This window comes from Podarcis tiliguerta (assembly GCF_965153285.1).
Source record: "Podarcis tiliguerta genome assembly, chromosome: 2".
Taxonomy (NCBI): domain Eukaryota; kingdom Metazoa; phylum Chordata; class Lepidosauria; order Squamata; family Lacertidae; genus Podarcis; species Podarcis tiliguerta.
In genome coordinates, this window is record NC_139535.1 from 113,516,069 (window position 1) to 113,529,751 (window position 13,683).

The 13,683-nt window shown below is 46.9% G+C and overlaps 1 protein-coding gene across 2 annotated transcripts in view; it reads right to left on the reverse strand.

The window, feature by feature from the left end:
* CTDSP2 (CTD small phosphatase 2) overlaps window positions 1-13,683 on the reverse strand; it is a 74,785-nt gene that overhangs the window by 12,996 nt on the left and 48,106 nt on the right. The window contains exons 2-3 of one of the 2 annotated variants that reach the window (XM_083428006.1): window positions 6,068-6,216; window positions 3,880-3,918 (exon numbers count right to left, since the gene is read on the reverse strand). In XM_083428006.1, the coding sequence (XP_083284132.1) occupies window positions 3,880-3,918; window positions 6,068-6,216 (188 nt within the window). The remainder of the gene's footprint in view (window positions 1-3,879; window positions 3,919-6,067; window positions 6,217-13,683) is intronic. The other variant, XM_083428007.1, reaches the window with a different exon arrangement.

Below are 13,683 nucleotides of genomic sequence, written 5' to 3' on the forward strand. Positions count from 1 at the left end.
CTTGGTACTCAAACAACTTGGAACTCAAACACTGCAAACCCAGAAGTAAGTGTTCCGGTTTGTGAATTTTTTTCCGGAAGCCAAACATGCTCTGTTTTGAGCGTTACACTTCCAATTTGAGTGCCACTCTTCCATTTTGAGTGTTACGCTGAGGTCTGTCAGTTTTTGCTTTCTATTTTGCATTTTTGTGGCTTTTTTGTTTTGTTTTTGTGTCTGTGTGGAACCCAGTTCAGCTACTGATTAATTGGTAGTGTGACTGTGTGATTGTTTATTGCTTTCATTTTATGGATCAAAGGTCTCATTAGATAGTAAAATTCATGTTAAATTGCTGTTTTAGGGACTGTTTTTAAAAGTCTGGAACGGATTAATCCATTTTGCATTACTCTCTATGGGAAAGTGCGCCTTGGTTTTGGAACGCTTTGGTTTTGGAACGGACTTCCGGAACGGATTAAGTTTGAGAACCAAGGTACCACTGTACTAACTCCTCTTTTGTTCTAACTGAGGTAAAAAGTCCTTGTTTTGCAGCTTCATCACTTCAATTTTGCGCCAGGAGACATTTTTATAGAAATTGGTCCTACGCCCAGTGGGGACCCTGTTGCTCCCCACATCTTGCTGGACTCAGGCTCCCATTAGCCAACATGGCAAATGGTCAAGAATAATGAGAGGTGCACCCGACAACATCTGGAGAGCCACATGTTCCCTATTTCTGCAGTACATCAGCACTGCTGAGGCTACCTCTTGCTTTGAACAGACCTTTCTTGATAGGGAAGTATGATTTTTCAAAAACGAACCCCACTGCAAAAGGAGTTGAGCACCTCAGAAATGCACGCACCAGGTCGAGCCCAATGAAAGCCAACCATGTTCCAAATTCAAAAATTGAATAAATAAAAATAGCCAACAGGTGGCTAGGGATCCCATTCCCTTCCAAAAGCCTACCATGCCGGTAGGGCAGGCATAGGCAAACTCTCCCCCCCTCCAGATGTTTGGGACTACAATTCCCATCATCCTTGACCACTGGTCCTGTTAGCTAGGGATGATGGGAATTGTAGTCCCAAACATCTGGAGGGCCGGAGTTTGCCTATGCCTGCGTTAGGGCGAGCAATATTCTCCACAATGGTGCATTTTTATTTTTGTTTGCCCTTGGAAGTTATTGGTATCGTGGGGGAAAATGTCTAGACTGCGTGGCAAGATTGTCGTGCCTGAAGCTCTTTCCATGCCTCGGACAGAAGATCACCAGGTTGATGGGCCATATAGATTGATAGAAAGGACTGACAGAATCCGAGACCAGGGAGAAGAGACGGTGGAAAAAGATTGGAAAAAAATATATAAAAATTTATTTTGAGAAATATTGTATAATTAATGAATGTTAGGAAATGTTGGAATGAAATTACATGACTTTAGTAGAAATACTATAAAGAGTTAAGTATAAATAAATTTCAAGGTTTTGATGCAGTGGCGTAGCGTGGGTTGTCAGCACCCGGGGCAAGGCAAGTAATTTGCACCCCCTAACCCGTGGATTTGTGCCCCCTAACCCTAACCCCCTGATGTTGCGGCCGGTGCGGCTGGCCCCCCCTGCACCCCCCACGCTACGCCACTGTTTTGATGGTAAGATAAGGTTAAAATAAATTAAGATAACTAAACGATAGAAAGCAGTGAAAGACAGAAAGGATTTGCTGATATAATTAATAACTGGAATACAAAAATGGGAGGTGTGAGGAGGTCGAGGAAATAAGTTAAGGAAAGATAAGGATAAATATTGGAGGTGTTTTTAATTGTTTTTGTGTTTCTCTATTTTTGTGTGTTTTGATGTATTGTGTCTTTCTTTGCTTCCTTTTTACGTAATTTTTTATTCTTCTCTCTGTTTCTTTTTTCTCCTCTTTTTTCTTTTTTGTGTAACTTCGAGACTTCTAATAAATATTATTATTATTATTTTAAAGAAGCTCTTTCCATGTGGAGGCACCCACCAGAGGGAACTACTTATAGCAATCTCCACATGGCTGACGTTGCAGAGGCGTTACAGTGAGGAGGAGGCAGTAGTTTGCATTCAGAAGCACTCTTGTCTGTTTGTGAAAACTGCGCTGCAATAAGGCCATTAGCCCCTTCACACAGGAAGAGAGCTGTCAAGAAGAGTTGCAGGCCAGCTTTCTCCCAGATGTGCTTGTCTGGTGCGTGTAGAAGTCCCCCCTCCCCGCCCATTGCAAAACATTCAACCATGTGACCGCTTCTCCTGCTGCCCCCATAAGAAGTCTGGCTCTTTGTACGAATGAGGTCTGCGACCGATACCTCTCTCGATAGCAGCGGGGCAGGGAAAGAAATTTGCTTAGTAAGTGAAGGTCTCTTTTCTCCCACACTCACAAACACAAATACCCACATGCACACACGCGCACACGTATGTACGGAGGACTGTGTGTACATTGCGCGCCCATGCAGAAGTGGAATTTGGTATCTAGAGCATCTTTTGGCATATTTCGTACGTCGCCTGGAGGCATGTATGTGGAAGGCAATTTTAAAAACCACTCTGTTTTTCTCTTTCTTTCCTTCTTTCACTCAAGAACATTTCTGGCCCTTGTTACTGTGGAGATTATCTAGCCTAGAACAATCAAGATTAAGTTACTTGCAATTAAGTCTCACTCAAACGCTGCAACGTTGAAAACAGTGGGATTTGTATTAGTTGTGACAAACTTGCTCCATTGGCTTCAAAAGGACTTAGGGGTGACTGGCTTTGCCTGGACTGGGGCAAATATGGGCAAAGGCTACTAGAGCAGGGGTGTGGAGCCTATGGCCCTCCAGATATTGCTGAACTACTGCTCCAATCATCCCTGACCACTGGGATGGGAACTGGAGTCCAACAAGGTCTGAAGGATCACAGGTTTCCACTCTGTCCTCAGCTGAGGCTGGTCCATTATGGCGAATGGGGCACTGCCCCATTAACCTCGGGCTGTCCTTGCTTACAACCAGTCAGGGGGTGGCTCTGCCTGTCATTGGATGCGGCTCCACCTAAAGTTAAGTCTCCCTGTCATCCACCTTACCAGTCCTAATTGACACCAGCCAGCACTACTTGTTTTAAGACTCAGAAGCTTTCCCTGTGAAAACCCGCTCTTTAAAGCTCAATCAGACCAAACAACCATCTGCGGAACTGACATTTGCTCCAGTTGAGTGTTAAAGAGCACTAAAGGAGGGACCCCTGACCTTTAGGTCCAGTCGTGGCCGACTCTGGGGTTGTGGCGCTCATCTTGCTTTATTGGCTGAGGGAGCCGGCGTACAGCTTCCGGGTCATGTGGCCAGCATGACTAAGCCGCTTCTGGCGAGCCAGAGCAGCGCACGGAAATGCTGTTTACCTTCCCGCCGGAACGGTACCTATTTATCTACTTGCACTTTGACGTGCTTTCGAACGGCTAGGTTGGCAGGAGCAGGGACCGAACAACGGGAGCTCACCCCGTCGCAGGGATTCGAACCGCCGACCTTCTGATCGGCAAGTCCTAGGCTCTGTGGTTTAACCCACAGCGCCACCCACATCCCTAAAGAGCACTAAGGAGCTGGCAAAAACCCCCAGCTCAGACATGGAGCTCCTAAAGCACAGACCTTTTCCTGGAAAGAGCAGGGCAAAGGGTTGGTGTGGAGTATGAAAAGCAGAACTTGCAGAGGTCAGAATGTGGAGCTTTGATTATATCTCCTTGTCCACTTCCCATGGCTAGCAGGAAAAGGTATGTAATGCAACCAAATGACGAGGAGATTTGCTTGCATTTATTCTGATGTCAGAATCGAAACGCAGCTTCATCTCAGTGGAGAATGTTTTTTTGCACTCTTGCGCACAAGGTAAACACAGTCCTGGCTAAAGAGGAGATGCCGATCTCCCTTGGCTTTGGAACAAAGACATACCTGGTAAAACTGGTATTGAAGACACTGCAACAGATCAGACTAAAAGGGGAGGGGAAAGAGGAAAGCAGAGATGTAGGTATCATGAGAAAGGCAAGGCTGTGTAATACTACTATCAGGGATCTCAGAAAGCCTCTGAATTTACCCACTAAGGTTTTAAGGAGCAGAATCCTAAAGGCTGCATTTTCTACCTAGAATGAAAGAGTGGTGGTAATGGACGAGTAGGTTCAGGTTGACACAAAGTGATCCTACAAGCCTCAAAAGCTTGGACTGTGATGGAGGCTGGTGGAGGATCAAGTCTTCAAAGAAAAGGTTTCTTGACTGAGAACAGTGTGGGAGCCCTGCTAACGGACCCAGAAGGAAGCCTCAGCTCCTTAACTCTAAAGTGTGGGGGGGACAGGCTGCAGAAATTCAGTGCTGAGAGGATGAGCACTCTATATATGTGATTAGCAGTAGTTTTCTTTACCATATGTAAAAAGGGTAAAGGGACCCCTGACCATTAGGTCCAGTCGTGACCGACTCTGGGGTTGTGGCGCTCATCTCGCTTTATTGGCCGAGGGAGCCAGCATACAGCTTCCGGGTCATGTGGCCAGCAGGACCAAGCCGCTTCTGGCGAACCAGAGTAGCACACGAAAATGCCATTTACCTTCCCACCAGAGCAGTACCTATTTATCTACTTGCACTTTGACATGCTTTTGAACGGCTAGGTTGGCAGGAGCAGGGACCGAGCAATGGGAGCTCACCCCGTCGCAGGGATTCGAACCGCCAACCTTCTGATCGACAAGTCTTAGGCTCTGTGGCTTAGACCACAGTGCCACCCGTGTCCCTTTTACCATATATAGCTTCATATATATTTCTTTTTTAAAAGTGGAGGAGGATATCTATAGATGGGGTGGCGGCAACAATGCGGTCAAATGCATATGTTTTGAGGAAGGATGGGGCTATGAGACCAGCAGCATCTACCTTGGTTTTCAAACGCTGCGATACTCAAACACCTTGGTTCCCAAACATCAAAAACCCGGAAGTAAGTGTTCCAGTTTTCAAAAGTTTTTCGGAAGCCAAACATCTGACGCAGCTGTCAGTTATTGTTTCCGGGGCACCTGCACCAATCAGAAGCTGCGCCTTGGTTTTCAAACATTTCAAAAGTCAAACGGACTTCCGGAATGGATTAAGTTTGGCACTTTTGTTTTTGCTATTTATTTCGCGTTTTTGAGGCTTTTTTGTTTAATTTGTTTTTGTGACTGCATGGAACCCATTTCAGCTACTGATTGATTGATTGTGTTATTGCGGAAATGGATAAAAGCCCCCCCTCAAAACAATGACTATCATCAGTGCAGGTAAGAAAAAAAATAATTTTAATTTTTATCATGTACAATACTGTCTTATTTATTTTATAGTACAGTATATTGATTATTGCTTTCAATTTATGGATCAATGGTCTCGTTAGATAGTAAAATTCATGTTAAATTGCCGTTTTAGGGGTTGTTTTTAAAAGTCTGGAACGGATTAATCCGCTTTGCATTACTTTCTATGGGAAAGCACGCCTTGGTTTTGGAACGCTTTGGTTTTGGAACAGACTTCCGAAACGGATTAAGTTTGAGAACCAAGGTACCACTGTACAAGAGTTTTCCTTCCCTGGATAGAAAATAGGCTGAAGCCCACTTATATGTCTTCCCACAGAGACTAGCCATGGCGTCCCAGCTCATTAGCAAGCAGTGAAATACTGATATTCACAATAGTCATGGATCATGCTCTGCGTGTGGGGTTTATGCTATTTCCCACACGGCACTTCTGCAATGTGTGAAATGGCCGTAGAAGCACTTGCTTCCGATCCAAAGTAACTGCTCCCTCCTGAAAGCCATTTTTGATTGGGAGAGAGCCAGCCAGATATAAACAGAGGCTAACAAAGGTATCTTGTGAACTCTGGTCAGCCGGGAGTTTAAAAAGTTAAAAATGCTGGTGAGAGGAAGTGTCAAGCGAGAGAGATCATTTAAACAGAGACAGGGACAATTTCAGGGTTTGGGTAGCTGGAGGACTAGGACAGAGTTGATATCCTAATGGGGCACACCCTAAACCTGGATAGCTAGAATACAGAAAGCTGCTAGAGAACAGAAGCTCAGATACAACTAGCACTGCCTGTTATATACTCTCTGGGTGTAATTCAGCGATCGCCGCGTCAGCCTCCACTCACCTTGGCAATGGTGCTGGTCTCCTCCTTGTGTGGGCCATGATCCCCACCAAAGCCCGACTGCCCGACATTCTGTGCGCGAAGGCAACAGAAGAAAGCCTTGAAGATGTTCCGGCCACGAGGCTTCTTCGGGGAGGATTTGGACACCAAGACTGAGAAGGGAAGGACAAAAAGAACTTGGTTAGATCTCAACGGCACTCGTCCAGGGCCAAAACACAGGAGCAGGCAAATCTTCATGCAGGGTAAGTGTTTGTGAATTAGGTCTCCGGCCTGCCTCCTTCTGGAGACCCTGGGGGTGGCCCATGAAGGAGGAAAGCTTCTTTGCTGGAACATTTTTTGATTGGCCCAAAAAAGTGACATGCAAGTTCTCCAAACCATGAGGGACAGAAAGGTCCGTGGTGCTTTGAGTAAGGTAAAGGGACCCCTGACCATTAGGTCCAGTCGTGGCCGACTCTGGGGTTGCGACGCTCATCTCGCTTTACTGGCCGAGGGAGCCGGCGTACAGCTTCGGGGTCATGTGGCCGGCATGACTAAGCCGCTTCTGGCAAACCAGAGCAGCGCATGGAAACGTTGTTTACCTTCCCCCCGGAGCTGTACCTATTTATTTACTTGCACTTTGACGTGCTTTCGGTTGGCAGGAGCTGGGACCGAGCAACGGGAGCTCACCCCGTTGCGGGAATTCGAACCGCTGACCTTCTGATCGGCAAGTCCTAGGCTCTGTGGTTTAACCCACAGTGCCACCCGTGTCCCACTGCTTTGAGTACCAACGTCCAATTAACAGGAATCTGCTAGGAGAAGGGCCCTGGCTCTGAGGTACAGTAGCTGCCTTGCATGCAGAAGGCATCTCCAGGTAGGGATGAAACAGACTTCTGCCTCAAACCTTGGAGAGTGGCTGCCAGCATCCTAGAGAAATGAACTGGGAATCTCATGCAACCGGACCTTAGCCAAATCTGCTCTCCCAAACTGTGTGGGCGACATTTAGCTACTGCAAACTTTACAAAATGATGCCACCGAAGAGTGAACTGCGCAACAAAAGCGACAGCTATGGACTCAGCTATACAACCGCAAATAAAACGTTTTAAGTGTTTTGCAAAGTGCAATATACAAATGTGACATTAGATGGCGATGGTGAGCTATGGCAAATCCAACATATTTTTCAAAACCTTTTTTAAAAAGCATTTTCACAGCATGTGTGTAGATTTCACCTAAGACACTCTTGCGACAGACAGTGGCTGAACTCAAAATGGCTGCTGCCTGAGGAGGTTTCAATTTGCTGCGGGCGTTCCCCCAGAACCCACCCTCACAGAACACTTTGGCTTCTACCATCAGCACAGTCTGGGGTCAGGCCAGACAGGAGATAGCACACAAAGGAAACAGGACGTTCCATATTGCCCCAGCAACTAGCAGGCAACCTGAAGCCTCGGCATTGTCCAGGCCTAGCATAAATTCATGGAACCTGATTTCTTCTGTCAACAAGAGCAGCATCTTCTGCCCACTGTAATTGTAATTTATTATTTGTCACACGTTAAAAACTTCCCTGAACAGGGCTGCCTTCAGATGTCTTCTAAATGTCAGGTAGTTGTTTATCTCTCTGACATCTGCATTTCTGGCTCCAGCTTTCTCAGCTCCAGTTCTAGCAACTGGTCTCAGGTACTTGGAGCTACCTGAGTGGGTGGCTCTGTGGGTTAAACCACAGAGCCTAGGACTTGCCGATCAGAAGGTCGGCGGTTCGAATCCCCGCAATGACGGGGTGAGCTCCTGTTGCTCAGTCCCTGCTCCTGCCAACCTAGCAGTTCGAAAGCACGTCAAACTGCAAGTAGATAAATAGGTACCACTCCGGTGGGAAGGGAAACGGCGTTTCCGTGCGCTGGTCTGGTTCGCCAGAAGCGGCTTAGTCATGCTGGTCACATGACCCGGAAGCTGTACGCCGGCTTCCTTGGCCAATAAAGCGAGATGAGCTCCGCAACCCCAGAGTTGTCTGCAACTAGACCTAATGGTCAGGGGTCGCTTTACTTTACTAGAAGAAGTAACCGTCTGGCCCTGCAATCTGCAGACCCCACAACTAGAGATCATCCCAAGATTTCTCCCAGAACATACAAATTATGTGTTCTCCTGCCAAGCTAAGGGACCCTTCTTCCCCCTCCCCTCTCGTCTGTTTTGCTTCCCTGGGAGACTCTGGGCCCAGAACATCTTATCATATTCTATGGGTCCATGGGGGCCTTGCTATCGTTTGTTCTGCTTGCAACGAACAAAGTGGCCCCAGATGAACTGCCTTTGTCTTTCCTTGTGCGCCTACAAAGGACTACTGTTGCATCAGTGCAGCCCAGCTGGCGTCCAGTGTCAGAACTGTACCTCCTCTATGCTAAAAACATTAAAATCCATCACCAATATAAGACTCAAATTCTGCAATTTGTTATGGTTTTAACACATGGATGGAGTTAATGTGCTTGCTCTTATTCTGCATACTTTATTGAGCAATGGTGGCCATTTTCACCTAATTTATTCTGGTTTTGCTAGCCATGGACAAAGATATTAATGCCCATTGACACCTGCTTTACCAAGAGGCTGCAAGTTATACCTGAGGAGGCCTGGCTCAACACGGCACCTGTCACAGGTACCGTATTTTTTGCACCATAACACTCACTTTTTTCCTCCTAGAAAGTAAGGGCAAATGTCTGTGTGTGTTATGGAGCGAATGCCTACGGGTGGCGGGGGGAATCTGCTGCAGTCGTGAGCAGAGGATCCATGGTTCCCCTTCCTTCCCTCCTCCGTGGTAACAAAGCATGGATCCACATGGATCCTCAGGATTTTTGCATTAGGCTACTCCAAACTCAGTCAGATCACATGTCTGTGGCCACAGCATGAACCACAAAAATCATATATCCACTATTTCGTTTAGAATATTTTTTTTCTTGTTTTCCTCCTCTAAAAACTACGTGCGTGTTATGGTCTGGTGCGTGTTATAGAGCGAAAAATACGGTAATATAAAGTACCACAGGGACAAAAGGTTGCAGGACTGAGGAGGATGTCGGCTGTGGCACAGAGTCCAAGAGAAGTTGCTGAAACGGGAGATGAAGGAGGAGGAAGAGGAAGAGGAAGCAGTGAGAATATCAGCACAAATGGACCCAAACCCAAGAGTTGTGCAAAGCATCAAGGAAATTGGTTCTAAACAGCCCCATCAGCTCAGTCCGGACAGTGAGATCCAGCTCCAAGGACCTTCTGGCAGTTCCCTCACTGTGAGAAGTAACATTACAAGGAACCAGGCAGAGGGCCTTCTCGGTAGAAGAAGAAGAAGAAGAGGAAGAGTTTGGATTTGATATCCCGCCTTTCACTCCCTTTAAGGAGTCTCAAAGCGGCTAACATTCTCCTTTCCCTTCCTCCCCCACAACAAACACTCTGTGAGGTGAGTGGGGCTGAGAGACTTCAGAGAAGTGTGACTGGCCCAAGGTCACCCAGCAGCTGCATGTGGAGGAGCGGAGACGCGAACCCGGTTCCCCAGATTACGAGACTACCGCTCTTAACCACTACACCACACTGGCTCACCACAGTGGCGCCCACCCTGTGGAACACCCTCCCATCAGTTGTCAAGGAAATAAAATATCTGACTTTTAGAAGACACCTGAAGGCAGCCCTGTTTGGGGAAGTTTTTAATGTTTGATGTTTTGTTGTGTTTTTAATATTCTGTTGGGAGCCGCCTAGAGTAGCTGGGGAAACCTAGCCAGATGGGTGGGGTATAAATAAATTATTATTATATTATTATCACCTCTCTGCCTACGCTGATTAGTGAAGCTGTCATGTAAGACCAATAATAAAGGTTTCACCAACTCCCAACAAAAGTAGATATGAAAATAGTAATGTCTCATTCGCAGCCACATCACCTTAAGTTCCACACTGCTGAGGGCTTTGCTTCAGCTGCCCCTGACTATCACAGCTTAGCTGGGTGATTGCTGGAAACACGGAATTGCACCCCCAAATTTGGAATCCCCACCAAATCCACATGCATCTGTGCCAAATAAAAACATGACTCTTTGCCCAACCTAGACTGGAAAGCAGGAAGGGGAAGACAGTAAAATGCCACCCCTCTCTCCCTCCTGGGTTGTGACCAGCTACACTCTAGAATTGCAAGTTCACCAGCCGTCAGTTCCTTTTGGATTACAGTGGGAGCTCTGGTTGTGAACGGGATCCGTTCCGGAGGCCCGTTCGCAACCTGAAAAGAACGCAACCCGCGTCTGCGCGCGTGGGTCGCGATTCGCCACTTCTGCACATGCGCGTGACGTCATTTTGCGCATCTGCGCATGCGCGAGCGGCAAAACCCAGAAGTAACCCTTTCCGGTATTTCTGGGACGCAACCTGAAAACGCACAACCTGAAGCAAACGTAACATGAGGTATGACTGTACGGTAAGGTAAAGGTAAAGGGACCCCTGACCATTAGGTCCAGTTGTGACCGACTCTGGGGTTGTGGCGCTCATCTCGCTTTATTGGCCGAGGGAGCTGGCGTACAGCTTCTGGGTCATGTGGCCAGCATGACTAAGCCGCTTCTGGCGAACCAGAGCAGCGCACGCCGTTTACCTTCCTGCCAGAGCGGTACCTATTTATCTACTTGCACTTTGACGTGCTTTCGAACTGCTAGGTTGGCAAGAGCAGGGACCTAGCAACGGGAGCTCGCCCCGTCGCGGGGATTCGAACCGCCGACCTTCTGATCGGCAAGTCCTAGGCTCTGTGGTTTAACCCACAGCACCACCCGCGTCCCATGACTGTACAGTACATAAGAACATATAAAGAGAGGTCTACCTAGTCCAGCATCCTGTTCTCTTAGTGGCCAGCCATATGCCTATGGGAAACTTGCAAGCAGGACCTGTGTGCAATTGCACTCACCTCCCCTGTAGTTTCCAGCAACTGGTGTTCAGAATCATTGCTGCTTCTGACTGTGGAGGTGGAGCCTAGCCATCACAGCTCATAGCCATGATTGCTCTGATCAACTCCTGCCCGGAAACCACTGTCCCCACTGTGGAAGGACGTGTGGATCCAGAATTGGCCTCCACAGTCACATACTGGGTCAATCTTACTTGGCTATGAGTGATTGCCAAAGAAGAAGAAGCAGCCCTAGATTTGGTAAAGTGAGATTTTGTTTTAAAAAATTAAAATAAGGTGTTGAAAAAGCACTTCATTAGCAAGTTACAAGTTGTTGTTCAACTTCTATCTCCCTTGTGGTTTATCCTCCTAGTGGTGCAGCAATAAAGCTGCTGGCACATTTGAAAAGCAAAGCAGGGTCCAGCCTGGTTTCAAATTGGATGGGAGACTGATTGTTGAGATTTGTGCATTGCAGGGGGTTGGTCTAGACAACCCTTGAGGTCCCTTCCAATTCTGCAATTCTGTAATAGTAAGATTTCTTAGAAAAGACAAAAGAACACCAAGGTTACCCTGACATTGACAAGATCAAACCATCGCTAAACATCAGTAAAATGTATAGACAGTTTGTGTATTTGTAAGGCACCAGCTCACTCAAAGCAAGATAAAGGCACCTTTCTCTCCAGTCTACTGGGGGCAGTTTGCTGGAAGAAGGAGCTACCCGCCTGTTAACTGCTGTGCTTTAGCACCAAGACTACAGAAAGGATGGATAGATCATGGCAGTGCAGCTACCCAGTCTGTAGATTAGGTGACATAAAGTGGCCAAAAGGATTCACTCTGGTGCTATAACGACAAGTGACAAGTCTGGCCAGAGCTGCCCTTGGATGTCACCATCTCTGTTTGCTTCAGGCCATGTCCCCTGACCCTAAACAGTTAATTAAGGTTGTAGAAACCCCAGGCTGGGAACAATTTGGAATCATGCATATAGCAGTGAAGAGCTTGATGCTTTTCCAACAGGTAGCTAGCTCTTCTCAATGTCTAGTTTAGTTTCTGAGACTTTGATCAGCGTCAGCTTGGAGTTCTGCAACCATATAGAGATTTGTGTGTGTGTGTTTTTTTGAATGAGTCAACAGTGTGATGCAGCAGCGAAAAAAGATAGTGCTATTCTAGAAGTATAATAATAATAATAAATTATTATTTGTACCCCGCCCATCTGGCTGGGTTTCCCCAGCCACTCTGGGCGGCTTCCAACAAAGATTAAAAATAGTGTCCAGATCAAGGGAAGTACTAGAACACTCTATTATGCCTTGGTCAGACCACACCTGGAATACAGTGCCCAATTCCGGGCACCACAATTTAAGGATGTTGACAAGCTGGAAAGTGTGCAGAGGAGGGCAAGCAAGATGATCAAGGAAACCAAACCTTAGAAGGAAAGGTTGAAGGAGCTGGGTATGTTTATCATGGAAAAGAGAAGATAGGATAGCCATCTTCAAATACCCAAAGGGCTGTCACACTGAAGATGGAGCAAGCTTGTTTTCTCCTGCTCTGGAGGATAGGACTCAAAGCAATGGATTCAAGTTACAAGAAAGGAGACTCTGAATTAACATCAAGAAGAACTTTCTGGCTGTAAGGGCTGTTCAACCATGGAACAGACTCCCTTGGAAGGTGGTAGAGGTTTTTAAGCTGAGGTTGGATGGTCATCTATCATGGATGCTTTAGCTGGTTGGTTGGACTAGATGACTCTCTGGGTTCCTTCCAACTCTACAATGCTATGCTTTCCAGAAAACCATACAGTTGTACCTTGGTTCATGAACGCCTTGGTGCTTGTACATTTTGGTTCCCGAATGCCGCAAACCTGGAAGTGAGTGTTCCGGTTTGCGAACATTTTTTGGAAGCTGAACATCTGACACAGCTTCCGATTGAGTGCAGGAAGCTTCTGCAGCCAACTGGAAGCCGTGCCTTGGTTTTTGAATGTTTTCAGAAGTAAAACAGACTTCCGGAACGGATTCCGTTCGAGAACCAAGGTACGGCTGTATTTTCCAAATTCTGCATACAAACACATAAACTAGCCCATGAATAGTACCATGGTGTACCCTCCCTCCATCAGCAAATCCATCATCCATAAACATGCCTAATCTTTCCCGCCCCCTGTATTATTAAAATGCATTCCACAAGTCGGTCGTGTGGGGGGCTGCGCCTCCTGTAAGTTAGCATGAAACCATCAGCGCATAGAAATGAAGAACGAGGAACTCTTGTGTCTGTGATGCTAAGGAGTCACCAGCAGGTGGCACTGCATGCCCACAAACTATACCCATCATTCTACCGTGTTGCTACTACTAGGTTCCCCCACCACTAGGAACTATGAGCTGGATTATATATACATATAGCATATACCACTAACGAGCACACCTCTTGGATTGGGGAGGCGGGGAATTGCCAAGAAACAGGGTGCGCATATTTGACATGCATTTGGGCCACAGCCACTGCAGACAGAACACCCAGATAGGATAAACAACAAAGAGGAGGCAGGAAGCTGTCAGGTCTCCGTGGGGAGGAAACTGGAGAATTTCAAAGGAGCCAGCAAGCAGCCCACCCAGGGAACAGAGTTTCCTCAGCCTTCACAGCAGGCCTTGGCACATGCTACCTATCTCACTCCGAAGGAATTTTGCCATCTGTCCACAACGTTAGACTACAGCACTTGATTTAAAAAGAGGGGAAAGGGGCATTTCTCAAGAGCTTGTTGGGAGAGGATCCTAGATTCAAAGACTGG